The sequence below is a fragment of the Suillus discolor genome (genome assembly GCF_016758755.1).
Source record: "Suillus discolor strain FC423 chromosome Unknown F5147scaffold_58, whole genome shotgun sequence".
NCBI classification, from domain to species: Eukaryota; Fungi; Basidiomycota; class Agaricomycetes; order Boletales; family Suillaceae; genus Suillus; species Suillus discolor.
In genome coordinates, this window is record NW_024541305.1 from 154,608 (window position 1) to 180,810 (window position 26,203).

Here is a 26,203-nt window from a genome sequence, read left to right on the forward strand (position 1 = left end):
GCGGAAGTAATTAAAGACCGGGAAAGGGTTCAATGGATGAAGGTCCTCCCAGCCTGCCATTGTCGTAATGCCCTTGCAACATTGCAACTGCCACGTGGGAGGCTACCATTGCCTCGCGAAGTTCATCTACAGGATCCTCTAGACGATCTAATGCAGCCACAGCCTCCCTTGTAGCATCCAGCTTAGTAACAAGGAGTCGGCCAAGTTCCATACCAAGATAGGAAACTTCGGCCCGGAGAACCTGCAGCTGTTGCAGGAGCGGATCATCGCTGCGGGCGTGCGTAATTGGTGTCGGCACCATGCTGGCCATTTTAGGCTAATGCATGAATGTAGTAAGAAATACTGATCACATCATAATCTGGAAAAAAATCACTCACCCGCTGAGCAAAGTGGTCGGTCACCAGCTCCTTCACCGAAGCAACAGACATCCGAAGAGGCATATCAAACGGCGCAAGGTCGAACCTGTGCTTCCATCAAGCGTGGCAATAGTCACGGACCACCCGATTGATGTCGACTGGATGGGTTGGCGACTCATGCGGGCATGCCTTGAATGCGGCGAACAGTTTCCCGTGATCGTAGTACAGCTTGGTCTGGAAAGATGTGATGAGCAAGATAACCTCATTCAGATATGCCGGCAGTGTCGTGTTGATATTCATGGCAGCGCAGATGTTGACAAAGGGAAATACAAAGTGCTACCGGTGCCTATCAGTAAATCTCTTCAGGGACGATTGCATAAACTCACCTCCGCTTCCCAGACGATGTGTCTCACGAATGTGTGCTGATACGAGCTGGAGTGTTGGGTTTTACTTTTCATTAATTCGATGTGAATGACCGTAAATCGGGAAGTGGCGTATTTGAATATTTCCGCTGCATCCCAGATGGAAAATTTACTGGCAGCAGACTTATGGAGCATTTGGTAATGATCAGTCATGACTGGTTGCGGTGGGGTGATAGATAAAGTCAGCTCGGACACTGTTTAATTATATGGTCGGAGCTTCAAAAGCATTGTTGTGGTGATTTACAATAACAAGCTCAATCCGGTAATGTGGCCACAAGTAATCGTAAGCTGTGACCCAATTCTCAATGCCACATATCCCAAACAATGTCATTGGCTAAATTGTGGGGATTGTGGATCACAAATGTGGTAAATGGACCATATTGCGTTGTTTTTATTTTGAATTTTATGAGTCAATGAACAGCGTCATGTGCTCGGATATAAAAAAAATTGACCGGAGAGTGGACTTCGCCTCACAAAGCTTGGCTAGGCATGTGAGGCATGTTCTTGGTGAATGCGTCCATGTCAAAGTGTGTGACTGGTAAACGTGCTTCTGCCCACATGATGCCTTTTTGCTTGGCCAATTGATCGTATAAACTGCATGCTCAGACAATTGACTCGGAATGCAAACCAGATTATTACGTCGGGATACTGGAACCATGGTAGCGTCGCATTTTGCCGCCCACAGGAGTTCTGATCGACCACAGAGGCGGTTGCCATCAGATTGCTGTGCCCATCCGGAGATGAGTGCATCATGAGCCTCCAGATTCCCCGGATGTGTCCGACACTTCAAAGACAATATATTCTGTGAAGTGACACAATAGTCGCTTGTGACTGGGCCCAAAAGCCACCATTAAGAGCAATGCAGATAAATTTGAGCTCGGAATTGAGGACGGAAAGCACACAGTTAGAATTGTGTTTCCGGTAAGCAAGCAAGCATTTTATTTGGTCAACAGGATGGATTGAGAATGTGAATGCCGGAGCACAAGTTTGTGGCCGGTATCATACCTGGCTGCCGCCTGCATATAACTACATATTATATCTTCCCTGCTAGCATGCTGGGTCGTCAAGAAGTACTTCCGAGTCCACCCCTTTGTGCATGATGCGAGATGATATCGGATAAATATGCACAGGTGCCATCCGGCAGGTATACCGGTCATTTACCCACACAAGAGGGTGTACTCATTACGCGGCTTGCAGCTGCATCAAATGTAGTCCCGATGCGCTTCTCGGTAGAATAAATATATATACAATTTGTGCATGCTCATATACGCACTTTGATTCAAAATCAAGTAGTACTATTAATTTACACATATTGACATGTTGGAGGGATGAGCTGCACGGATGTCGAGTTGCCTCCGGATTTATACCGATGCTCAACCATCATCAGAGGTGCATTCACCGAACAAGCGATATTCCAAACATATATTGCAGAACATCGGATCGACATGAAGGACAATGCCTATTTATAACTATCGCGAATGAAATGATGAATGACAAAGGCTGCATTATACACACAACTTGTGTGGACTCAATAGATTGAACACAGATGCACAGGCAGCACCAGGCTGAAAATGCAATAATATAATTGTACAAAGTCCTCCGGAGCATATATAGTACATGAAGGGGGTCCATCAGATGCATTCTATGTAGCTAGTCTGTATTTGAAGTCATTCGACATTTGCTATCTATCTTAGGATAAAGATTTCCACCGGGCATCAGATTCATTGAGACGTTGCTCTAATCCGTCCAACCTCTTGAGCAGGTTCGTCTCCATCGAATCCACTCTGACCTCCAATGCGTCCACCCGCTCAGTGGCGGCGAGGAGATCTAATCTCCTGCCGAGGTCCTGGATGCCCTGTAAGATTTCTCTTGCAGTGGGCTCTGGTTCCACCAGGTTGGTGGGCGCAAGCTTTATCTCTTCTTCCAGAGAAGCTACATGAGCTAAACTCGTTCCGGGGAGACAGGAAGACATACCTTTCTGTTGAACAATGCGCCGTTGCGAGCAAGAAACACGCTTCACAGGTGCTTTAGAGATGGCTTGGGATTTTGAAGCCTGTGGTTGTTGGAGCAGGGAGGAGGATGCTGTTGCTGCCTTCGCTTGCAACCTCTGCCGGACACCAATGCCGCCAATTGCACAGGCGATCTTCATGCTGTCACAATTTGCGCAGGTGAGGCGCATGTTTCCAAATTTCTTGTCGGGGAGGACAAGGCAGGCAATGTCCAATTTGGCACATTTGTCGCATTGCCAGGGGTGATAGCGAATGGAATGCTTTCAATTTTTCAGCTTGTGCTCATCACCATGCAGAAATGACTTACCTTCCATGGTGTAGCAATATCTTCATCTGAACCCAATTCCGTCTTGGAAATGGTTTTTGATGCGATCTTCCTTTTCTTGACCGGCTCTTCAGACGGGGAAGGCAACTTGGTCTTGGCAACCGCAACGATGGCGTCCATGTCTTCTTCTGCAGCCTTTCTCTTCTTGGTACCGGCCACGAAGAGGTTGTATTTTGTTGGCGGAGCGGCGGGAGTGTCAATAGGAATGGGTGGGTCCTCGGCCTTTTCCTTCCCAAGGTCCGATGATCCTTTCTGTTCTGGTTCCGGCCCAGCCAGGATATCGGACTCCGTGAGGGATGGTTTGGATGGCGAGGCCAAGGTAGATGGCGGGATGGCGGTGGTTGCCGTTGTGGGGACGGTAGGGGGATTGGCGGTTGATGTGGCGGCGATGACAAGATCATCGAGTGAGGAAGGTGGAAGATAATCCACGGTCTTATCAAAGCACGGGTGGCTCTTGATGCGCGGGTCATCGTCCGTAACGGAGGTCCAGTCGGGGACACTCTCGAAGGCGCCGCCCTTTGAGTTCTCTCTCACAACAGCAGCGAAAGAAAGCAGCTGCAGTGAGAATGATGTGGTGTTCCCGCCATACATCTTCAAGTCCTTGGCCTGGGTTCAATGCATGAGTTTCACCCAGACAAATAAGGGCAAGATCAGAAAGACTTACCACGCGCCGGGCGATCTCATCAGATAACCTTAAGGCCTTGGGATCGCCCTCCTTTACCTTGATGCAACGCTTCATGAGCGATTGCAGGGCGGCCAAGGTAATGTTCAAGGCGTGGTTAGCTTGCTCAGAAGGTACGGTCATGATTCTTTCCTGAAGCAATGATATGGTAGTGACGAATGTGATGAATGCAGTGGAGGAAAGTTGACTTTGTGAAATTCTGACAAGTCTGTATTGACATGGATCAGGTTGTGGGTATTTCTTGAAATTTGTGGTCTGTGGATGCGAAAATGTGGACCGAGAATAACAGTATTGTGTCCACAGTGGGCGGTTCCGCAATTGTCCCATGCATTTGTGCCCAAGAATCTGTCCACAACAATTGGGATGGACTATTTGCAATGTACCACTGGCGAAGCGATGGGCAGTAATAGCATGTGGAATGGAGGTAACAGCAGTTCATGTATGAGTGGTTGGATTGTTGTACATAAGCCTTTCAACCGAAAAAATACGCGCCCATGCTCTCGTTCATTCAATTTGTGGTTTCTCCGGAGAAAGGTGATATGGAATATCATGGTTTTGTCATATTTCAGCATTTTCAGAGTTTTAAAGGTGTCATTTGGGAGACCATCCCCAAGTGCGATGTCTAGACCGACAAAGTGTTCCAGGACTGGCTCAGTACCAAGGGCGGATGTTCATGCTTCTGGAGTCAATATCCATAATGTCTCAATCAATGTCAAAGCCCTCCAGATGTGAGTTGCAACCTCAATTGTGAACTCATCTATCCGACTTTGCAATTTTGCCCAGCAGTTACAAATATCCAAGGTTTGATTTTCAGCGGGGGCGTCCCCATCTTTCTAATACCCATACTAATTGTTATCCTGTCTTGGATGGTAACGCCTGCTGTAATCCATGTAACAGCACCACACGATGTACTTATTCCCTCCCAAACAGCCAGCTCTGACTCGGATGGCCTCTGTGTGAATGCTACGGAAGGTGAATACGTATAATCCAGTGGATTGTGTAGGTGGCAGAGACTTTATCTGCCATAACTGTGCCTCGATCATCTCTTTGGCAGGTTGATGGGCGAATCAATATATAAGCTAGCTCTTCTGTCACGTACTTTCCTTTGCTTGACAAACTCTGAATGGTCGGGCTCTTTCAGTTTGTCATGATGCATAGACATCTCCCTTGTAGAGGGACGGATACCGATAAGATGTTCGGAGGTGCCCGCAATGTCTTGGTGATATCTCCGTCGATCACTGCTGCCTCCATGATAGAGCTTGATGCATACCGAACATGCATATGCCGGATGCCGGTTCCTGGTCAGATGTTGAAGTACAGGCCCATTGTTACACGAAGCCAGAAATGCTTATATATCTGACTTCCGGCACTTGCATCCAGTCTGTAGATCTGGTCCTCCTCAATATTGTTTGTAGGGTAATATATCTCAGTGCTACTAGCCAATTCTTTACATGAATTGATGATACACTTCCGCACTATTCCTGAAATTCAGTGTTGTATTAGTGCTCTTGCCAATGACCCTCCTGAATATTTGCGATCATGGCATCCGGCGGCTCCATTACGCGGCGCTGGATGCCCAGCAAATGGTGCATTTGAACAACATCTTCAAATGTTTGCGTCACCCTGTATCGCCCTTCCGCATATGAACTGAACCGCTTCCGTTTGACCATACATGCAGGTGTTGGAAGCGGGTCACACCGGAAGTGTGATTTAGCATTACCGTATCACCAATATCGCCATTACATGTCATGAATAAATGTTATTGGTAAGTGTTGTGCAAGTTAGCGAGACACATAGAGATCAAGGATCTTCCAATGCGGTGATGGGTACCGATTCGTCATCTGTCTGATCCTTCCATCCGCAGCCATAAGGGCATCCTGGATCCTTGTCACCGGGCACAGCATTGGTATTTGTCGATTTGTCCGATCCGCAATCGTAACGGTCTTCATGTGAGGTGCTCACCTGGATACCAGCAGAACCTTTTTCACCCTGATTCTCCCATTCGCAGTCTTTGGATATTGTTGATCTATGGCATTCATCATTGCAGCTAAGCTATAGGCATATACATTATCACCATATCCGGAATCCCACGGATCGTCTTCACCTCCCAGAATTTCGTCATTTTACATGGGCTCCTACCATGTACAGTCGTATGTCTGTCCTTTCTCTCGCAGATGGGCCTGAAGCCAAATTTTTCAGCATCCATGGAATCATCTTACCCGCAGTCACAAGGATCCGATAGCCCGGCGACATCATTTATGTCTCTAGAGCTAGTTTGCTCTATCCAAGTTATTTGTCAGGCTCTGACCTCCATCCGGCTGTAAATCTTGATGTTTGCGGTTAAACGGTCCTACGAAGCCGATGCGGCCCGCCTCTAAGATATCAATGTCAGAAACGATCCAGAACGTGCATATCCCGCGACTGATGAAGCAGCCGTTGCTGCAAAGCCATGTCCGTGATCATATCAAGGGCGAAGATATTTTTATGAATTGATTAAAATGTATGGAGGGTAGGCCGAAACCATACAAACCGACAGCATGCGCGACATTGTCAAATTCTTCGTCGAAGCATGGGTCACATCCTGCCATACTGGGTGCATTCAGCAACATTTGTTGAGTCAGGGATCACGGACTTATGTCTCTGATTGCCAAAGGATTATTTGCTTGCTCATGACTCCACCGCACATCCGCCTATTTATATCCTGCGTGGGAGTTCCTAGCATACCCGGATTGGAAAAGTCTCAGGCAGACTTACATTTGAATCTTGGCATTACTTACTGCTTGGGTGGAATCTCAATGTTTGTCCAACTGTTGGAGTCGGAAAAACTGCCATAGTGAGTATGGCAATTAGGACACCTGTAAGAAGCATTTTTCACCGAGTCACCGGAATCCGAACACGTGGGCACAGTAAAACAAACACGTTTGCCCACCATGAATGTTTCGTTTGAAATAAGAAATTCGGGGAACACTCACCACATGCAAAGGTATGCTTCGATAATTGGACAACCCAGCCACGGCGACTGGATGTGTGGGACAATGATTGCCAAAGAAGTCGTATTACGTTATAGTTTTATTGATTGACCGTGATGAGCCAGATTGCCAAGTTGCCACAACGGCCATGCATTCTCGGAAAGACCCATTACCGACATATTGGTATAAATCCCGAAACTTGATAAAAAATCATTGAACCCATCTTTTTTCATCATCAGTTGCTCACTACACTTTGTATGTTTTGATAATGACACCTTCGGATATTGCAAACGAAGCCCTCAACTCCACCCTTGAGGCTGTGCAACCGCTCATGAAGCGCTGTATGAAATTGAAGGAAAGCGACCCAACCGCATTGATATTCTCCGATGAGATCGCCAGACGGGTGGTAAGCCTCGCTGCCAACTATTGTAAAATGTATTTTTGTTTTGATAACCAACTCAATTTGGCGCAGGCAAAAGATTTGAAGCTTTATGGGGGCGCCGCCACATTGTTTTCCCCTCAGCTGCTGTCTTGTGCAGCCGTAATACGGCAGCATTCAAAAGCTGGGGCATTTGTATCATTGCCTGACTGGAACTCTGTGGTCGACAACGACCCGCGCATTAAGACACACCCACAGTTCCACAAGACTGTAGGTTATTGTCCTCCGCCCCCCGCATATCCCAACGCAGAACTGGAACCCAGCATGTCGTCATCCACTGTTCCGGTGGAGCCAAATTCAACGAGAGGGACTCTCGTAATTGCATCAAAGGCCCCAGACCTCATTCAGTCGCTCCATGTTGTCCCAGAGGTGCAACCAAGCATAGCTGAGTTGCTACCTCCCGCTGCACCTGTTGCGGAACCTCTCATATCAGGTGTACAAATTACTGCAACCGGCATGCTCAATCCGGAACCAACACCCCCGTGTTCCATCTAAATAGCTCCCATGACAGTCGTACAAAATGTTAATGGCAATGTAAGATCGGTACGGCAGGGCAATACACCGACCTGCCAGCCGCAGAAAAGGAAACTGGAAACAAACGGCAGCGAACCCGAACCAAGTTCGGTACCCCGGAAGCCGGTTGAGAAACGACGGAGAAAGTTTGCGTCGGATGAAGAGGGAAATGGTGCCACTGGCACCATTCATGTGAAGGTGACATTCAGAGCATTACTTTGTTTGTTGCTAATGTAAGTTCATGCAGCAGAGGGCATTGTCCGTGAAAGCCCGCAATGCTGTGGCTCCCACGGCGACGTCTCCATCCAAAATTGTGGATGAGAGAGGTTTTTGGGATGCAGAATCCAGGGTGAGTCATATATGTAGCTGGAGTTGCCATCTCACTTTGGTTTATCCAGCCGGTCGGATGGGGTCTAGATGCCACAGTTGCTACGGCGGTAGAGGTAGGCAAGCGACCGCATTTGATTGCATATCGCCTCACATATTACAGCATTCCGTTCGCTATCATCCTCGGAAATGCGACAAATGCATTAAAATGGATGTGCGATGCATTGTTTTGCCGGACAAGAAGTTCGGGTGTACCAGACTCGCCTGCGCAAACTGCGATGAGATGAAGATTACCTGCGCCATCGACAGGGGTTGGTATCCGGCAGAGGCTGCAAGCAAAGGCGCAGAAAGCTGTCATAAAATCCAGCGTCGATCCAGAAGTCAAACGTTCCAGGACGCATGCACCCAAGTCACGCACGGCTGTCAAAACACCTGTCTTAGTCAGCTCCTCTGAAGACAGCTAAACCGTCCAGACGTTTGTCCCTTGCCCCGAAGAAAGTTGTGTTTGAGAACCCACCGATTGGTAAGCTCAATCATCATATGGTGCGGAGATGCTCATGGAGTATTTCGATAACATACTTAGAGGTCCGGCAAGAACCTGAGGCCATGATGCCAGGATGATGCGAACATCAGGGCATCAGCGTAATACACAGTCATTCAGATCTCTACAACTCCCACCGGTCGACGTGCCAGCACCGCTCAAATCTTCCATGGCACCCACCCCCTCAGAGCCTGAACCCACCGCAAGAGACATATTGCAAAGCATACAAGACCTCGGTAGGAGATTCGATCTCCTGGCAACCGACGAGCGGGTGGATGCTTTGCATGTGAGGTTAGATTCGGTGGAGCGGAGGATTAGTTTGAGGCTAACGGCGCTGGAGGAAGAGTTCTCCGTATCTAATGCGCATCGGGAGTAAGTATCACTGTCGATAGGTGATCGGTCGATATCCTTACGGGTGCACAGAAACTATCTGTATGCGCATGGCCCTCGCGCACACAGTACCACATATGCACCCCAGTACCCCCCAGAACCAACCATCGCATCGTGGCCGAAACACAATCACGCCGGCGATGAACCCCTGGGTATCTCCACCATAGGCAGAGAGTATACCCATGCATGGGATCTGCATGACGAAGCCCCGACTTCCACATCCAGTTGGTGGCAGACCAACTCCCTAGATCCTCCTTATATACGCAAGGCTTCGATTGCATCTTCTCCATTGTCCAGCACGTCGCCCGTCAAATCAGAGGAGTAGATTGAGTTCATGGTGCTCCCTTGATTGTGATTTCGCTATGGCATGAATGTTCTCCTTACTTTGCTTACAATTTTGGTAAATGAGGCAGGTTGAATTTTGTATGGTACCAAATGTAAAAATGCGATCTCCATGATCGAACGAAAACTTCAATCTGCGAATGTGCTTGGAATATGCGATTTTGACTATTTTTCGGACAAAGCTCGAAGACAACAGCGCAATAGAACACAGAGTTCGAACGAAAGCGACAGGAGCAAAGTCTCCAATTCAGGGGTTCACACAACTCTGCCCTGACATTACTACTAGGTACTGTACTCAAGGTCGACTGGGACAGCCGATATCGGACAGTAAGGTAATCAAGAGGGGCCGGAAGTATAAGGGTAACATATGGTTCGGCTGACGAGAAACAGATAACTATGAAACCGGTAAGTAAATGCATTCACAGAGTCGGGCAGACACAATACCAGGCGAGGAACAGAGAACCGGGAGCTGTCATAGAACATTTCCGTTACAGAATATGCAACAGGCTTGTATAAAAAATGGACTATCACCGAAGTGTCCATCTCAACAACAAAGGATGTGCTGCCGGAAGGTTTTGACGTAAATCATGGCGCCTGCGTTCCGATGGGAATTCAGCTGGTCGGTTGTTCTGTAGATGTTGTGGGGTCGGATGTCATGCACATAGTATATTGTACACGAACCGACTAATAGGTATAGTGCCAATGCAGCTCCACAGATGTTTCAGATGTTCTCGGGGATTACCCAGGCCTGAGTGCAGTTTGCTGTTGGTTAAGCATCACGAGATGTCCTGCAGCATATGGGTCATCAACGGTGGATCCGAGAAGCTCGTGATAAATACGATAGCTACCGGACAGCATGCTTGCTTTTCACAAAAAATCTCGTGTAAAACATTTCTCACTGTCCTGCTGTACTAAGCTAATTATTATTGCATGTTGTTCAGGATATTGCAGACTTCTGCTGAGCAATCACTGTTCTGCTCGAGGATTTCTGGAAGCTCATTTGCTACCTTCGATAATGTTCCCCGATGCGTTTCACACCCTTACATTTCACTCGGGAGTTTACCATGATAATTGAACAAATGTATGTCACCACTCAATTGCATCCTTTGTTCTGTGAATGGTATGCCGCTGTTTCGGATTCGCTCGCTGTATTGTTACCATCGGCAAAGAAACTGAAGGCGGAATGATCCACACCCGCATGCAGGAGGGTAACACAAATACACCTATTAGATTATGATAGTAACATTGTAAGGTGTTGTGTGTTAATTGCTCGACCACAGGTGTGGCAACCAAATACATCCGACAATGGTAGCGACGGCCATGGTATTACGTCATAATGCAATTACACCGAGTCTACATTACCGTGCTTTCACAAAGCAATCTTTCTCGGAAACATCCACAACCGACGATCTTTATATAAATTCCAACACTTGTGCAAATTCTTTGCATCACCTTTCTTTCCTTTCCGCGTAGTTATATCTAACAAACTGACTTTTTTCAACACCGCTATGATGCCCGAAGCAGCGAATGACGCACTCAAAATCACGCTGGCGACTGTTGCAATCGCTCATCAAGTGTTGCATCCATTTGAAGCAGGGCGATCAGGAAGCACTGAAGTTATCAGGATGAAATTGCTAGACACGTGGTGAGTCTGCTTTCGTTCACATGCATTTGATTGTTCAGATTGGCGCAGGCAAAAGACTTAAAGCTTTATGGGGGAAGTGCTACATCATTTCCCCCCAGCTCTTGTCCTGTGCAGCCGTTGTGCGACAATACTCCAAGGGTGGCGCCTTTGAAACTTTACCCGACTGGAACTCTGTGGTCGACGATGATCCATGCATCAAGAGCCACCCACTGCTTCCACAAGACGTTGGACTACCAGTCCTCTCACTGCAGTTGGAACTCTTCCCATATTGGAGTCTCAAGCTACCGGGTCATCATCTATTGTGCGGCCTTTCACTTGTTCCGACAGCCGTGGGTCCTGTCACGAAACAAGCTCCCGCAGTGGAAGTAGATTCGACTCCGCTGTCCCCGTTGCCGACATCTCTGGAGCTGGAACCTCTGACTCCTCTGGCTCCATCAGTCGCTTCTGCTGCACCTTCAACAGCTCGGCACAAGCTCTTTGTGCCAGGCAATACATCGAAAAAGGTCAAGGTTATTCCGCACCCTAGGAATGATAAGAAGAGAAAGGCGGAAGAAGATGATACTGACTCGGCAGATGCTCCCAGGTGCCCGACCCGATCACACAAACCGAATCTCAAGAAAATCAAGAAGTTACCGTCGCATGATAGGCAAAATAAACTACGCAAAACCAGGAGTGGAACTACAAAGGCAGGTCTACTCACCGTTGCTCATACATCGCGGATGTATCTGGTCGCTGACATCGGCCAAGGAATCATCGTGGTCGGCGGTATCTCAAAATATATTGGACCCGGAAGCTCAGGATGTCATGGACACTGACTCTGACAATAGTTTCTGGGACGCAGAAACTAGGGTGGGTGACTTTGAGCTCTGGCACTGGTGCTGAGTGGAACTTACTATACAACATTTTCAGCCTAATGATTGGGGTCTGGATTCAACGATTGCTACAGCAGTGGAGGTGCGTTTGTTTGACTTGTCAACGGCAGCACATGTTGACCCATGTCAGCATTCCATTCGCTACCATCCGCGGAAATGTGACAAATGCAAGAAATCAGGCAAACCTTGCATTGTTCTGCCGGACAAAAAAGTCGGATGCATACGACTCGTTTGCGCGAATTGCGACAGGACAAAGGTTACTTGCGCAATTGATGGAATGGGTGTCCGGGACAGGTTGCAGGCTCAAGCCAAAGCAACAGGCGGTGACACAAGCAGCCGATCGTCCCAAGCGCTCCAGGTCGCGCGTCCCCAAGGCCCGAGCCGTCAGCGAGATGTTGAAAAAGGACTCTCCGGCCTCATTGACCATGCCAGCCGTGCCTTTATCCACCCCTGTTGTGAAAGAAATTGACGAACGTGGTAGTGAGTGCAGCTATCTCAGAATAGCACTTGTCCTTATCCGCAACTGCCTTAGATGTTGAGAAACAACTGATAAATTTGACAGTGACTCCTGTGGAAGAGACTGCTGGTCTCACTCATTGCCAAACCCGGGCAGACCAGCCAATCGGAGCAAGTCCATTCTATGGGAGTCGACCATCCAGCGGAACAAGAGCCAACCGCAAAAGACATTCTGCAGGCCATCCGGGACCTTGGGAGCAAGTTTGACCTCCTTGCCACTAATGAGAGGGTGGATGCATTGGATGCCAAGGTCAATTCGGTGGAGGAAGTCTTTGGCCATCGGCTGGCAACTTTAGAGCGACTCATAAATTCATCCGATGCACAATGGAAGGCCATGTCATCGTCGGTCGGGCATTTGACAAATTGTCTCCTGGGACCACAAAGACGACCTGGAAGCCCATCGACCTCGTGTAAACACTACAGGCCTATGCTCCTCCACAGCACCCGACCGCTCAGCTTCCGGGGTGGCTCCATGGCACCGGGGGTGTTGATGATGTGGGCATCTCTACGGTCGGCAGACAGTGGACGCATGCATGGGACCCATCTGTAGTGACTGGTGTGCAAGGCTGCCTCGAAACATCCGCATCGGCTGCACGGACAGGTTATCCTCATGATACCCCTGTTATTCGCGCAAATTCAATCGAATCATCCCAATTGTCCAGCACTGCCATCTGCAATGTCCGATAAGTAGATTTTTGTCATATCCGGATTGACATTGAGTTGTGGGACTGGTGTCACCTAATTTCATGCAGTTTTACCTACTACTCAGTTTATATGCTTTGCTTTGGATACTAGTGCTGTAGCTGTAGTTGATTGCTCTACTGGATTTACATTACTAGTTTCATATCTGAGTTCGCAATGCCAACCAAGGATGGTGGTACTTATGATCATCTCCGATGCAAATTGCATGTGGGTCATGGAATCACGGCAGCTCGAATCTTGTTTAACATCTCGTGCTGTATTCGTTTCCCGGATGTTCTTGATTCAAGAGACATTTCATTTGGCAGGAAAAGGCTGCCCAACGGAAGTTCTCGGATACAAATATGTGCAATAATTTGATGATCGACGAAGGACCTGCAAATGATTAAATTTTACTTTCCGAATTAAATGAATGCTTAAAACTTCAGATTTAGTCCATTGGGTGAAAACGGATCGGCCCAACGGACAATTATGAGCCCAGCACGCCCCATTTTCATCTCGGACGGGCTCAGCTAATGATTCGGAGCCTAGGGCCTTAATTTACCTTGGGTCATGTGATCAATATGATTGATTTGGCACATCCATCTCTCTCAGAGAATGACTTAGCTGGGCTCATTTGTGATGAAGAGGGTCACCGGCGCGGCGAATTTGACATGGGAAAGAGGAATGGATGGGCCTACCAATGTGCTTGGGCCTAACTAATAATTTTCATGCCAAAACCAACATTTTGTCTTAGGTCCAGTTATGGAGATCATTGGTTGGGCCCCTCCATCTTCCTCGCCGATGTTAGATTCTCTCGGCTCATCACCCGTATCGCTTGAGGAGTCAAGCTGGACCTGGTGTGACTTTCCTAAATTGGCCCATCAGCCACCACAAAATGTTGGAATTCTGCAGATGTGGGTCCGATATGCATATTGCTTTCCGGAATGCATGGCTGATGGGCTAAACTTATGATTGCAAGAAGAGTTCCCTCTGCATGGTTCCGGAACACGTAACGGATGGACTCAGCTGCGTATTTGGAGCATGTTTGGACTCCCAATGCGAGACCGATGGTCCTAGCAACACACATAGGACGCTTGGAATTATTTCCATTAATTGCATTGATAAAAGTGCTGGAGAGTACGTTCCGGAATGATATGTCCATCGTACCTGGGAGGGTCTTGTATGGGTTCTGGGTGACATTTTATATACTCACACATGAATGACCACACTCGGGGACACCGGGAATGCCCGTTTTATTATATATCTTCTTAAGCACACCTTTTGTACGCTCCGAGCACATTCAAATTCCACTAGCTGGTCAACTACAACATCAATAAAGTCAAATCCGATGTAACTTTGGAATGTAAAAGTAGGAAACAAGATGACCTCATGGTATGCAACTGGTAAAGACCCACCCATCCGATTTCGCATATGATGTTGTGAAGAGTCAGCAACATGGGATTGAATCCTCATCCAAATGAGGAGAGTCCGGGGCGCAGGTGTGCATCGCAATGAATGCCAATGTCCCGACATCACCTTCTACATCCGTCATAATCGACTAATTGCACGCATATGTTTGTTCCCTACCGACCGTCGAAATTCCCAGGCGTTCATCAATGGCGGCATTTTGCAGTTTGTATTTGGAATCATTGGAGGAGCCAGGACTGGTGAACTGCCGGATCATTCTTATGCACTCGCAAGGACATCGATAGATTACCCATGGACGATGTCACTGACTGCCAACGCGCATCCGAGGCAGTGATCTGTTTCTCCAGCTCCATTAGCCTCCATCCAAACCTGTCCTCCACCGAATCAACCCTCACATCCAACACATCCACCCGCTCATTGGTTGCAAGGAGATCGAATCTCCTACCAAGGTCCTGGATGCTTCGCAGTATATCCCTTCCGCTAGGTTCCGGCTCCGAAAGATTGGTGGGTAACGATGGCTGAAATGGCGCCGGGATGGATACTATTGCAGGGAGCGCTGCTTCCGAGGGTGTGGAAAGATCCGACGACCCCATGTTGTGGGGTGCCAGCGGAGCCTCGTATTTAGGCCTCGTGGGTTGTTCTATGTCAGGGGCAAAGCTCAGTGAGTTCCAATGATACCACCGAGAGGCATACCATTCAGTGTATCGTCCACGGCAACCGTTTGCGCCGCACGCGAGTTGGAACATGTGGCCGGTTTCGTGGTCTTCGCTGGAGCAGATTTTTCCAGACTTTTGGCGGCAGGGCGCGACTTGTTTGCCCGTGTCCTGGGACGTTTGGGAAGAGGATTGATATTCGCTTCGCCCACAGCTTCCTTCGCCTTTACTTGCAACCTCTGCCTCACACCAGCGCCGTCAATCGTGCAGGCGATCTTCATTTCATCGCAGTTTGCGCAGGCTAGTCTGGTGAATCCGAACTTCTTGTCAGGAAGAACAACGCAAGGAACCTTCAACTTGACACATTTGTCACATTTCCGGGAGTGGTAGCGAACGGATTGCTGGACCATGGGTCAGCAAACATTGACCGCATGCATTTGCTTGCCTACTTACCTCCACCGTTGTGGCGATGTTGGAATCCAGACCCCATCCGGCAGGCTAAAAGCGTGCAAGTAAGACCCGAATTCACAGAGGCAGAGACGACTCACCCTGGTTTCTTCATCCCAAAAGCCTCTGTCATCCAGCCATCCTGGTGCGGAAGTACCTGCTGATGTGGCATCTGGAGCCACAACATTGAATGTCTTGACCGACAAAGCCTTGTGCTATATCAATTTCCGGTGAGCAATGACCAGAGATATACTATGAGAGTCACCTTAACAACAATGGTACCAGCGGCCCTGTGGTCCTCTTCATCCGACATAAACTTCTTCTTCCGTTTGCGAATTGGTTTCTGGGATATGGGCGTTGGTGTGAGTCCGCTCAATACCTCCGCTTCTTTGCCATCATTGTCGCTCTCTTCTGCTTTCCTTTTCGTCTTCCTGGGCCGCGAGGCTGTCTCCGGTTGTGTCTTCATACCTCCAACCATAGGGATATTGTGTCTCACCATCACGGGAGCGATGGAATGTGGAAGGGGGGTCAATGCCTCCCATGCCGTTGTGTCGGCAGCGCTACTTCGGATGTCCGATACCATGGGTTCCATTACCGGAACCTCCAAGGTTTGCAACACGGGAGTGCTAGGTACGAATGTATTTGAAACAGATGGCAGTCGCCGGCATCATTACAGGGATGGATTCTGCAAGAGGTTTTGCAGCCTCCTCCGGGACCGCTGACGCCGACGTGGAGGGGTTGTGTTCGGGCAAGATGGAGGGGCGGTAGTCCACTGGTCTTGTGGAACCGCGGGTGACTCCTAATGCGTGGGTCGTCGTCTATGACGGTCTTCCAGTCGGGCAATGACACAAAAATGCCAGCCTTGGAGTGCTCCCAGTACTACAGGCGGCACAGGATAGCAGCTGAGGGGAGAACAATGTCGCGCTCCCCCCATACAGCTTCAAATCTTTTGCCTGCACCAAATGTAGTTAGTTATCCAAAATACAGTATAGATCTAGTCGAGCAAAACTCACCAGGCGTCTGGCGATTTCATCCGATACATTCAGTGTGCCTGGATCACTTTCCTTTAATTTCATACATCGCTTCATCAATGATTGTACAGTCTCGAGCGTAGCCTGGAGAGCGTTGTTTGCTATCTCCGAAGGTGTCATAATAGCATATAGAAACTAGTGAGCAACAGGTGATGGTATACGCAAAGAAAGATAACTTCGATTCTTTTTCATAAGTCTCAGGATTTATACCAATACTTCGGTTATGGGTGTTTCCGAGAACGCGTGGCCATTATGGAAGCACGGTGCTGTGGACCTGTTAACACCATTATCACTGTAATACAGCTTATTGTCCCACGCATTCCACTGCCACAACCACAGTGCCACAGTCGGGTGATCCACATATGGAAGTACATCTTGGCCCATCTGTAATCCTTCCCCGACCTCCTTATTTTACACAAAACAGTCATGTTTGGAAAGCAAGTTCGCTTTGCTACAGCGGTATATTCAGGATGACGATGACTCGGTCACCAGTGCCACTTCTGATAGTAGCTATGTCAATTCCTCTGACTCACTCAGATCTACGTGTAGCAACTCTCCGGAGGTAGCAAAACACAAATTCGAAGGGCCCCTCACCTGGTGGCGTGGATATACCCCATTGGACTCATGGATTCCGCCCGTACTTTCCCAGATCCCGAGGTTTAAGGGCCTGATCAGAGTGGAACCTTATATAAGGTTCAAACGTAAGTCGGCTGTCGAAGCTTCTGACCCGGGAATGCTCAAAACTCTCCCAATGCAGAATATAATTTGGCTGACGAGGTGCGGTTGAGCCAAGAGTGGACAAATGATCCCATCGCAAACAGGGACATAAGTATGTTATTCTCTGGCCTGACTTGAATCGCTAAGCTAAACTTTATAACACAGGATATGACATGTGCTTTTTCGGAGAATTTGATGAAGTTACAAGCATGCTAGCTGGTATGTCACATCCCGTCACAATATAGAGATATTCTCATCCTTTGTTAAAGATATCCATGTCCTTGACATGACTCACGGTACTGCCATTGCAGCAAAGGCCATTCCACAATCCCGGGGACTCACCAACTTGGACCGGTCGCCTCTCGGTCTGATGCAGGTGAATAGTGGTTCTGTAGATGAACCCATGCATGAAGATAAGGGGCTGGATAGATGTGAGCACCCACATACTCCGCTCGGGTGAAACTAATCATTAGCATAGCCGCGGATGATACCGCTGGATCACTAACAATGGACCCTTATGATTGCGGGTGGGAGGATGCACCGGCTGCAGAAGATCTCCTCTCGAGCTTGTTCTCAGGAGAGCAAGCAGATCCTTACGATTGCGGATGGGATGATCACATGGAAGTCGATACACCGGGAGTGAAGGAAGACTCAAACAACTTTGAACGGGAGGATGAGTCGAAGAATGGTCTGGTACCGGGTCTACCTATGGTTGAGGAAGAAGACGCGTACGACTGCGGATGGGAGGATGCTGTAGATGCGCAACCCACGGCCTCGTCGATGACTCTCGGCCATCAAGACGATCCATACGATTGTGGATGGGAGCATCGACCGGATGATGGTGCGGGGCTCACGGACTCGGTTATGACAGTTGAATGCGCAGAAGATCCATACGACTGCGGATGGAGTGATCAGCAGGATGATGGTGCAGCATTCATCTCCAGTGTTGCAACAGAAGACCTGTACGATTGCGGATGGGAGGAAGAAAAAGATGCCGACAGTGCGTCCCTGGTCGCGATTCCGGAGGACCCTTATGACTGCGGATGGGGAAGTGATGCCGACAACCAGCATATTGCATCAAGACATGACCCTCAAAACAGACAAATCGGTTGCCGGACGAACAGTCCGACGCCGATGGATGGGCTTTATATAATCGACCTGACATTGTCTTCTGGATGTAAGTTAGTCCTGATATTCTATACTTGTCGCTAATCGCATTGCAGCTCCCAAATCAACAAGAGACGCCAGATATGGGCCGATGAGCATAGAGATACCGGAAGTAATCGACCTCACGTCGGATGCTGGATGTGAGTGTTTTCGGATATGTTGTATATGCTGCTAATCGTGTAGCTTGCTCAGCATCTTCACACGGAGTGTCCCAATGGAACACGTTTCAGGAGGCCAGCCTGTCGATGCACCGTGCCATCCAGCGCCTGAACAGCATCGGTACTGATCAGCGTAAGTCGTAGTGACTTGTAGAATGGTTATACCTTACATATATTTGGAACAGGAAATGCATCTACACAAAATATGGTCAAGCAAAATCCTGCTGGCATGCCCAACTCACTTCCGGCAGCCACATTGCGGGCGAACCAAAGGCTCATAGGTGCATATGCAGACGTGCGGGACAGAGTGACAGAGCTCGGTGAGGATGTTGTTGCAATCTACCGATTGCTGGACATCCACAGGCGCATTATGGATCCGTTGGATGCCATGATAACAAACCTTCAGCAAGGTGATCGGTAGACATCGGTTGATTTGAGAGGATTTATAACTTTCATTCATAGAAAGAACCATGTAGTAGTAGCATTATGTATCACCATACAAACAAAATGTACAATGTCCATGTCTCTGTATCCGAGGAAAACCGGAATAGAGAGTTATGATACAAACCATGCAGCATAATTTTGTGCTCAAGTTCTTACGTAGTCAGTAGCATATCGGGAGTTTGGCTTGCGCGTACGCATTGTGGGAAGGCGGTTGGATGTTTTGCTCCGGGTGCGTTTTGAAGAAGATCCTTCCATGGATTCTTCAGCGACCCGTTTCTTCAGTCTCTTCGCCACGGGCTCTATCTCATTCTTGGTGACCTGTTTTACAATTGCTCGGCCTCTTTTCCTTTTAGGAGGCGACCCTTCTAAAGTTTCTTCGGCAGCACGTTTCCTTCCTCCCTTCTTTGCATGTTCTTTACCGGTCAGATGGCGTGCTATGGGCATTGCAGGTTCCGCTGTCCTTGTTGATGCGGATTCCACGTGACTGGCATTCGCCCGGTAGCCGGGTGCAGCACCGCCAGACCGGGAGGCTGGTCCTACCGTGCGGGCGGGTGGTATCACCGGTCGTGTGATGCCGGATTTAGATCCCTCGCGTGCAGTAAACTTTGCAGTCTGTTTGACATCATCTATCGTGCTGCTATCCGTCGAGCTGATATCGAGGATCCGAGCTTTGCTATTTTTTACCATATCCATCTTGACATGTTTGTCTGAAGGTGCAAGGGCCTTTTGAGGGAGATTCTGTTCGACCTCACTGTCAGAGTCATTGCTACTCATGACAGACGCTCGGTAGCGGTGCCTCGGCAACCCCGTATGCGACTTCCTCCCCTTCAACTGCCTTCCTTTCTGTGAAGGCAGTACATCATCATCCGATTGCTCAGATGGTTCGGCAGAGGACTCATTGGTTGTCCCGATATGATCTATGTCCTTGTCGGAAGACGTGCATTTGTTCTTAGATCCCTCGCTCTTGTTTCGGGGAGTTGTAGATGAGGCGCTCTTTGTTGCCTTGACTCCGGAACGATGTGCAGGGGCTGGCTCATCGTTGCTCCCCTTTTTACCAGAAGATTGTCCACCTGTGGATTGCCCATGATGGCCATGCTTCTTCGACTTTGATCCCGATGGCTTCTTCATCTGGGTGGTTGGCTGTGCCCGGCTTGTGACACGCCTATTGTGGTCGGTCGCAAGGACGATATCCTGGTTATCATTGTCCCACCATCCTGTAAATTCGAAGACGTGCTCTTCGCCTTCTTCCTGTCTCCTATACCAAAATCGTAAAAGCTCTGTGGCGTGGACCTGCCTTAGCTTTGATGGCTCGGCGAGATTGTGACCTTCCAGAAGATATTGTACGGGAATGATCTTGTCGTACCTGGGTATCACATACTTCCATGGTATAGAAACTTTAGGGTCCCCACAGCACGTCCCTTCATGTTGTTTGAGTCACTGAATTCACCGGAAGAAGGAAATCGACGCACTGTAGTGCCATGTCAAAAATGCCCGGACGACTGCCTTCTTTGTATCTAAGTCCATGGATACGTATTCAGGGATTACAGGATATCTATCATCTCTGATGTCAAGGGTATACGTGTTGTCCTGTCTGCCTTTCTTCCGAGCAACCGGATTCTCGTCCACATCGCCCTCTGATCACAGTCAGTTTGCACCGGATACATAATGAAGTGGCTTACCGAATACACTGGCGGCATATGCGTCCCATTCTGGCTCAATCACTTTCCAGTTGTAACTCTTCATGAACGACTCGGCACCACCGAACTCTTGGTTATAGTCATGTCTGTCTGTGGGGTGAGACGTTGTGGATCACAGTGGTCGGAAAATGCACCCGGCCACCTGGACCTTGCTCTCTCCATCCTTCCAAGCTGATAAAACGAACACTCTCATTCCCGCGCGGTTCCACATCTCCGATGAAAAATGTCGGATCATGTTGTCGCCCTTCTTTCTCGCGATCTCGACTTTGACATCGTCTGGAACACCTTGACTATTCCATTCATCGGCCGTCTCTTTGGCTTCTTGAAGGTCTTCCGGTGAAAGTGATGCCATCAGCCGGTTTAGGTGGACTGTGTAATGGTTCATCATCTCCTTTGTTCCGGGTTTGGCACCAGTCTCGTCCTCGATTTTCTTCAAGAGCTCCTTTTTCCGGAGTGTGTCTATGACGCTTCTCTCGGTCCATTTCTGCCCCATCTTGATCGGGGGTTTCCCTGGTTTCTTCACTTTGGCATGGTTGTGGAACCATGTCTCATATGTCTGAATAACGATGAGGAGCGTATCATATACCAAAAAATTAATGGCCACGCACCGCTTTACGAGCCTTGAACAGCACAATTGACATGACTGGTGCTTTTGTCCGGGCTTCCATTGTAGCTGCTTTCAATATATTCTTGCGCTCCGATGTAGAAGCAGAGTGCCATTGCTCGAGGTAAGATTGCAGGACAGCAACCTCTTCTTCATTTGCTGGAGGTTGTTTGTTGGACTCTGAATCAGAGGCAGAGTTGTGGTCGGACATCATTGAAGGACAAGGTTATTTTGAATGGGGTCTTATTTAAAATCATGACCTTTACTTAATTTGCGCTTCATTTGGCTATTAAGCGAGCCAAGCGTTAGCATGCAAATTTTGCTTGTCTTAAAATTCACACAAGTCTCCAGTCACCACATGGGCAAGTCTAGGGCAAGGACATTGGCTCCATGGGGAACGGCGCAATGGGTGACATGGAAAACAACAGAGACCACTCGCGGCTTGAAAGGGAAGTTGTGTCCAGTCAAACCCAGTCAGCCAAGCCCATCTGTGCAATCATCTCCAGCAAAGTCTCCCAGAAAACATAATTCCGATAGGGCATGGGATCAATCATCAACCAATTTCAATGCTGACTATGAGGACTTTGGTAATAAGGAACCAATTGGTGCGCTCAACTTACCGTTAGGGAGAAAGAAGACAAAGGTGCACTACAATGTTCATGCCATTTGTTTTGCGCTGACCGATGTCCTAGAGCCCAAATGATTATCTCCGGGAATGGAAATTTGGACTGATGATTACCTCCGGATCCTCCATGAACGAGAGGCTCCACCAGCAGATAAATCATGCTGCCTGTGCAGTGCTGAGTCAACTGTGTATAGGTGCCACGACTGTCTCGGCGAACCATTATTTTGTTTGAAGTGCTGCAGAGATGAGCACCGGAGACTGCCCTTCCATAAGATAGGGAAATGGAATGGAGGATTTTTTGAGGAAACATCTCTGACTAAGATGGGCATGGAAATTTATTTGGGGCATCAGGGAAAGCCTTGTCCAGTACTTGGGGAAATCCACGAATGGGAGGACACCAACGAGCCAATACATCAACCGGAAGAGGACCTCCCTACCATACTCGAACTTCCATTCTTGAACGGCAAGCAATGCATAACCATTGTTGACAAGTCCGGAGTACATTCGCTCATGATACGGTTTTGTCAGTGTCTGAATGCTTGTACCACCGACAAGCAATTATTTGAGATGGGCATGTTTCCGGCATCCTTCACCCGGCCAAAGACCGCATTTACCTTTCTGGTGCTGGATGGTTTCACCTTGGACAACTTGGAATGCGGAACTTCGGCAATGAATTACTACAACAAGTTGAGAAGAATGACGTCAAGTATATTTCCGCAACTAGTCCCTGTAGGTGTTGCATATAGAAATTCAACATCATCAAAGCTCAATTCCCCACAGGACCGTTACAGAGAACTGATGAGGGTAGCACAGCAATGGCGACAGCTGAAGCTGCTCAAATGGAATGGGTTTGGTTATGAGAGAAGAAGGCCGACATCCAGGTGAACTCGCTCTCTTTTGCCCGGCTTGCCCTCAGCCCGGCATTAACGCCCCACTACCGGCCAATAGGCACCCCGATGATCCCAGTTGGCTATATGCCCGATCGCTGGTCATGGATGGCAACTTCAAAGCAGAGCACCTTCATCCTACTCACCCGGAAGATGAAGTCTGGTTGACTGATGGCCAGTGCTTCATGGTTTCCAAAGACCGATATAAGGCTCATCTAGCCATTGCCAAAGACATTGTTCAACCATCCGAGTGCAACAATCACCGAGCTGTAAACCAGGCCAATGCGTCACGACACAAACTAGAAGCTACCGGGATAGGCAGGTGTGCGTGTGCCCGCCACGGCTGTTTTGTACCTCATTCAGTTGTGGATTTTCAAAAGGGCGAACGGTATGTTTCAGGATTCCACCGATTTGATTCACGAGGTGACTTCCATGATTAGGCAAATGAATATGGACTACGCCCTATGTAACGCGTTAAGCCACCGCACAAATGGGCTTAGTCAAGCTTTGACATTTTATGACATTAATTGTCAGTATAACAAGCACTTCCGGCGTCGGGTGAACGAGAGCCTCTATTTGAGCCTCCCTTCTGGAATGGAGATCATACCGGGAATTGGCCTCTGGCATGTTCATGGACACCAAGACAAATGCTATGTTCGGTACGCATCAACGTTTATCACCGGGGCTGCTAGGATCGACGGAGAAATCATGGAGATGTTGTGGGCGCCTCTGAATATCATTTCTCCCGCCGCGAGAGGGATGTCGACTCCCCATCAGCAAGAGTGTCTTGATTACCAGATGAATGACTCTAATTTTATGAAGATGATTCGCATGAGTTGAGCTATGAATCTCCTTGGTGAAGATTTTCTAATGGCATTGATATAGGCAGTTTTCTTTGCCGGAAATATAAGGAAGCTATGAAGGGCGTCGCAGAAAGTGCCTCTGCTTTTGACAAGCTCAACGAAACCGCCGATCCTATCATGATTGCAACATGGGAAGAACAAGACCAATATGCACATTCATGTCGAGTCGCTGATCCATCAGCGATGGATGTATTTGAAGTTCAGTTAAAGAGGGGTGAGTTTCTGCTCCCTCAGCGTCCGCCCCACAAAACTGATTGCATGGACCAGCACCAACTCGGAAGCAGCAGGAGCTAGCTTTGCTGTCCTCCCGGGTAGGCCGATTGGGTGGGAATCTGCAACGAGGTGCTGCTACATGGATTGCATCCGGCATTACCATAGAAGAGATGCAGATTGCGCTGACTATGGATACTAGGAGGCTTGGCAGACACCCCACGGAAACCCAAACCTTGGATATATGCAGACGTCGGACAAAATTGCAAAGTCGGATAGATGAGTTTACAATGGTGGCAGCGACACATCTCGGCGAGGGCTTTGACATTGATGATGAAATCAGAGATCTTCACTTGGACTTCATGGATGACGATTCAGAAGATGAAGGGATTAATGGCAGTGATACAGAATCTGAACCCGAAGCACATGGACGTCGGCTGCGGGATCTCTTCTACCCCGAGAAGACCGTGATACCTCTGCCATCTAATTTCGGCGTAGCACGCTGTGCGGAGCTGGGAGTTGAACACCTCATTGGTCAGGAAATTGCACTTCGGGAAGGTCAGGCCAACGATGCCTTGCAAGCGATCAGAATGCATCTAGCGGATAAGGCTGTGCTCTTTCGTACCGCCGTGCATCCGGCGAAATCACAAGCCAAGTCAACGAGGGCATGGACGCAGGTTCATTCGGTTGAAAGGGTCATCCAACTCAACACGATGATTTATATGAAATGTCGGGCACAACTAGGAAACCTAGACGCTCATGGCCTACTTAAGAAGTATCTCCGGATGGAAAAGTGCCATCTCAAAACCACTGCTGCCGTGTGTTACAGGGATCTGTAACACCTACTAGAGCCCCAGCTCTCCCTACGCCTGCCCCCTCTCTGCTAGACTCCCCACGCGCCGGTGCGCCGCCCGCGCCTAGAAAGACAGCGGTCTGGACCGCTATGACCCTGCCCCCTGGCGCTATGACCCCGCCTCTGGCCTAGACGGCCTTGTACCTGATCCATGAAGGCTGTACGCCTCATGGACACCCTAGATCAGCGCATGCATAATGCATGTCGCTTCATGAAGATCCGGAGCGCGCTTGGCGCTTCCTGTACCTATGCGCAGCTGCCCTTGGCGCAGCATGCTTGATCAGAGGTTAAGCCTCATGTATCTTATCTGAACCTCATGTCTTGCTATCATAGATTTACGATATACTATTGATTACAGACTGAGCTAGAATACTTGTAGTACTTCCCTATAAGTAGACACAGATTATTGTACTTAGACTTTACTTTAATCTACTAGGTTCATCCCCAGAACTTGCTCATCTAAGCTTAACTGCTTCCTTGTGTGAGACCGCACTTCTAAGTCGCCCCCATATGACTTAGCACGTATCCGCTAGTCCTGCATCTCGACGAGCGCCGTCTTACCGAGATCGCCGGAGGAATCCTTGACGTTCCGTCAAGGCCAGACCACGCTCAGCTTCAGTAGACTCACTCGAGTCATCGCTGAGAAGACCTATCCTAGTTCGCACACGCCGACCGACGGTCAGCGTAACAAAAGATTAAAGTCTATCTAATTGTCGCCTATCTACGCGACGCACACCCAGATACGCACCTTGCCTCGACCAGCATTGTATAGATAGGACATGCCTTACGTCAACAATATCGCATCATCCTCACGGACGACTCCCGAAGAAGAGCGCCGTACACTCGTAGTGTCCCCGAAGAAGGCGCTGACGATGAAGACCGCCATGATACGGTGAGAAAAGAATCAATCGAAGACCGCCTTGGCCAGGCGAGAAAAGAATGAAGCCCGACCCTCATCCACACGCACGAAGATCGCCGCGGCCTCCCATCTCAACGGGAAAGAAATCCGCATTCGCCTTAACAGCAGGCGATGCTTCAACTGCAACGCGACCGGCCACCGTGCCAGTGACAATCTCTGCCGAGATAGGAGAAAGATTGTCGATGAAGACCCGATTAGGTCAATTAAGACCATCGGTAAGAAACGCGAATTTAGGGTTCCAGTAACCTTGATTTCAGAAAGAAGAGAAGCACCGATAACGACTTCTATGGTCGTTGACTCGGGTGCCTGCCGATCCTTCATCCATAAGGATTATTGCAAGAAGCACCGCATCTCCTCGCACCCGCTAAAGAAGCCCCTCACGGTAACTAACGCGGACGGATCTACTACGGCCGGAGGGCCTATCTCCCGATATTGCACCCTCACGGTCAAAATCGATGAACGAGTAACGCC

At 48.8% G+C, this 26,203-nt stretch overlaps 8 protein-coding genes across 8 annotated transcripts; 4 read left to right on the forward strand and 4 right to left on the reverse strand.

The window, feature by feature from the left end:
- Nucleotides 1-10: 10 nt before the first annotated feature.
- Nucleotides 11-931, reverse strand: F5147DRAFT_777381 (uncharacterized protein; the record flags this gene model as incomplete). The annotated part of the gene is made up of 4 exons (XM_041441976.1): nt 11-316; nt 378-407; nt 498-692; nt 743-931. The coding sequence occupies 4 exons, from the start codon at nt 929-931 to the stop codon at nt 11-13; spliced, it is 720 nt and encodes a 239-aa protein (XP_041289148.1).
- Nucleotides 932-2,468: 1,537 nt separating this feature from the next.
- Nucleotides 2,469-3,917, reverse strand: F5147DRAFT_655861 (uncharacterized protein; the record flags this gene model as incomplete). The annotated part of the gene is made up of 4 exons (XM_041434029.1): nt 2,469-2,710; nt 2,753-3,047; nt 3,095-3,718; nt 3,777-3,917. The coding sequence occupies 4 exons, from the start codon at nt 3,915-3,917 to the stop codon at nt 2,469-2,471; spliced, it is 1,302 nt and encodes a 433-aa protein (XP_041289149.1).
- A 3,114-nt stretch (nt 3,918-7,031) lies between these two features.
- F5147DRAFT_655862 (uncharacterized protein) lies at nt 7,032-9,298 on the forward strand (the record flags this gene model as incomplete). Its single annotated transcript, XM_041434030.1, is given in 9 exon segments — nt 7,032-7,169; nt 7,236-7,635; nt 7,702-7,948; nt 7,968-8,064; nt 8,114-8,291; nt 8,352-8,482; nt 8,538-8,565; nt 8,676-8,955; nt 9,007-9,298. The coding sequence occupies 9 exon segments, from the start codon at nt 7,032-7,034 to the stop codon at nt 9,296-9,298; spliced, it is 1,791 nt and encodes a 596-aa protein (XP_041289150.1).
- A 1,528-nt stretch (nt 9,299-10,826) lies between these two features.
- Nucleotides 10,827-13,035, forward strand: F5147DRAFT_655863 (uncharacterized protein; the record flags this gene model as incomplete). The annotated part of the gene is made up of 7 exons (XM_041434031.1): nt 10,827-10,931; nt 10,999-11,725; nt 11,788-11,914; nt 11,963-12,312; nt 12,395-12,463; nt 12,492-12,694; nt 12,772-13,035. 7 exons carry the CDS (start codon nt 10,827-10,829, stop codon nt 13,033-13,035), a joined length of 1,845 nt encoding a protein of 614 aa, XP_041289151.1.
- A 1,552-nt stretch (nt 13,036-14,587) lies between these two features.
- On the reverse strand, nt 14,588-16,708 carry F5147DRAFT_655864 (uncharacterized protein; the record flags this gene model as incomplete). Its single annotated transcript, XM_041434032.1, has 8 exons — nt 14,588-14,693; nt 14,767-15,097; nt 15,151-15,511; nt 15,564-15,608; nt 15,659-15,772; nt 15,823-16,183; nt 16,207-16,436; nt 16,571-16,708. 8 exons carry the CDS (start codon nt 16,706-16,708, stop codon nt 14,588-14,590), a joined length of 1,686 nt encoding a protein of 561 aa, XP_041289152.1.
- A 356-nt stretch (nt 16,709-17,064) lies between these two features.
- On the forward strand, nt 17,065-19,022 carry F5147DRAFT_655865 (uncharacterized protein; the record flags this gene model as incomplete). Its single annotated transcript, XM_041434033.1, has 10 exons — nt 17,065-17,102; nt 17,138-17,289; nt 17,346-17,417; nt 17,471-17,524; nt 17,575-17,736; nt 17,784-18,482; nt 18,529-18,612; nt 18,656-18,763; nt 18,816-18,950; nt 18,994-19,022. The coding sequence occupies 10 exons, from the start codon at nt 17,065-17,067 to the stop codon at nt 19,020-19,022; spliced, it is 1,533 nt and encodes a 510-aa protein (XP_041289153.1).
- Nucleotides 19,023-19,218: 196 nt separating this feature from the next.
- On the reverse strand, nt 19,219-21,586 carry F5147DRAFT_777388 (uncharacterized protein; the record flags this gene model as incomplete). The annotated part of the gene is made up of 5 exons (XM_041441977.1): nt 19,219-20,492; nt 20,544-20,708; nt 20,754-20,857; nt 20,906-21,327; nt 21,380-21,586. The coding sequence occupies 5 exons, from the start codon at nt 21,584-21,586 to the stop codon at nt 19,219-19,221; spliced, it is 2,172 nt and encodes a 723-aa protein (XP_041289154.1).
- A 504-nt stretch (nt 21,587-22,090) lies between these two features.
- On the forward strand, nt 22,091-24,799 carry F5147DRAFT_747293 (uncharacterized protein; the record flags this gene model as incomplete). Its single annotated transcript, XM_041439933.1, has 6 exons — nt 22,091-22,729; nt 22,781-22,853; nt 22,882-23,275; nt 23,328-23,722; nt 23,773-23,964; nt 24,066-24,799. 6 exons carry the CDS (start codon nt 22,091-22,093, stop codon nt 24,797-24,799), a joined length of 2,427 nt encoding a protein of 808 aa, XP_041289155.1.
- Between the last annotated feature and the right edge of the window lie 1,404 nt (nt 24,800-26,203).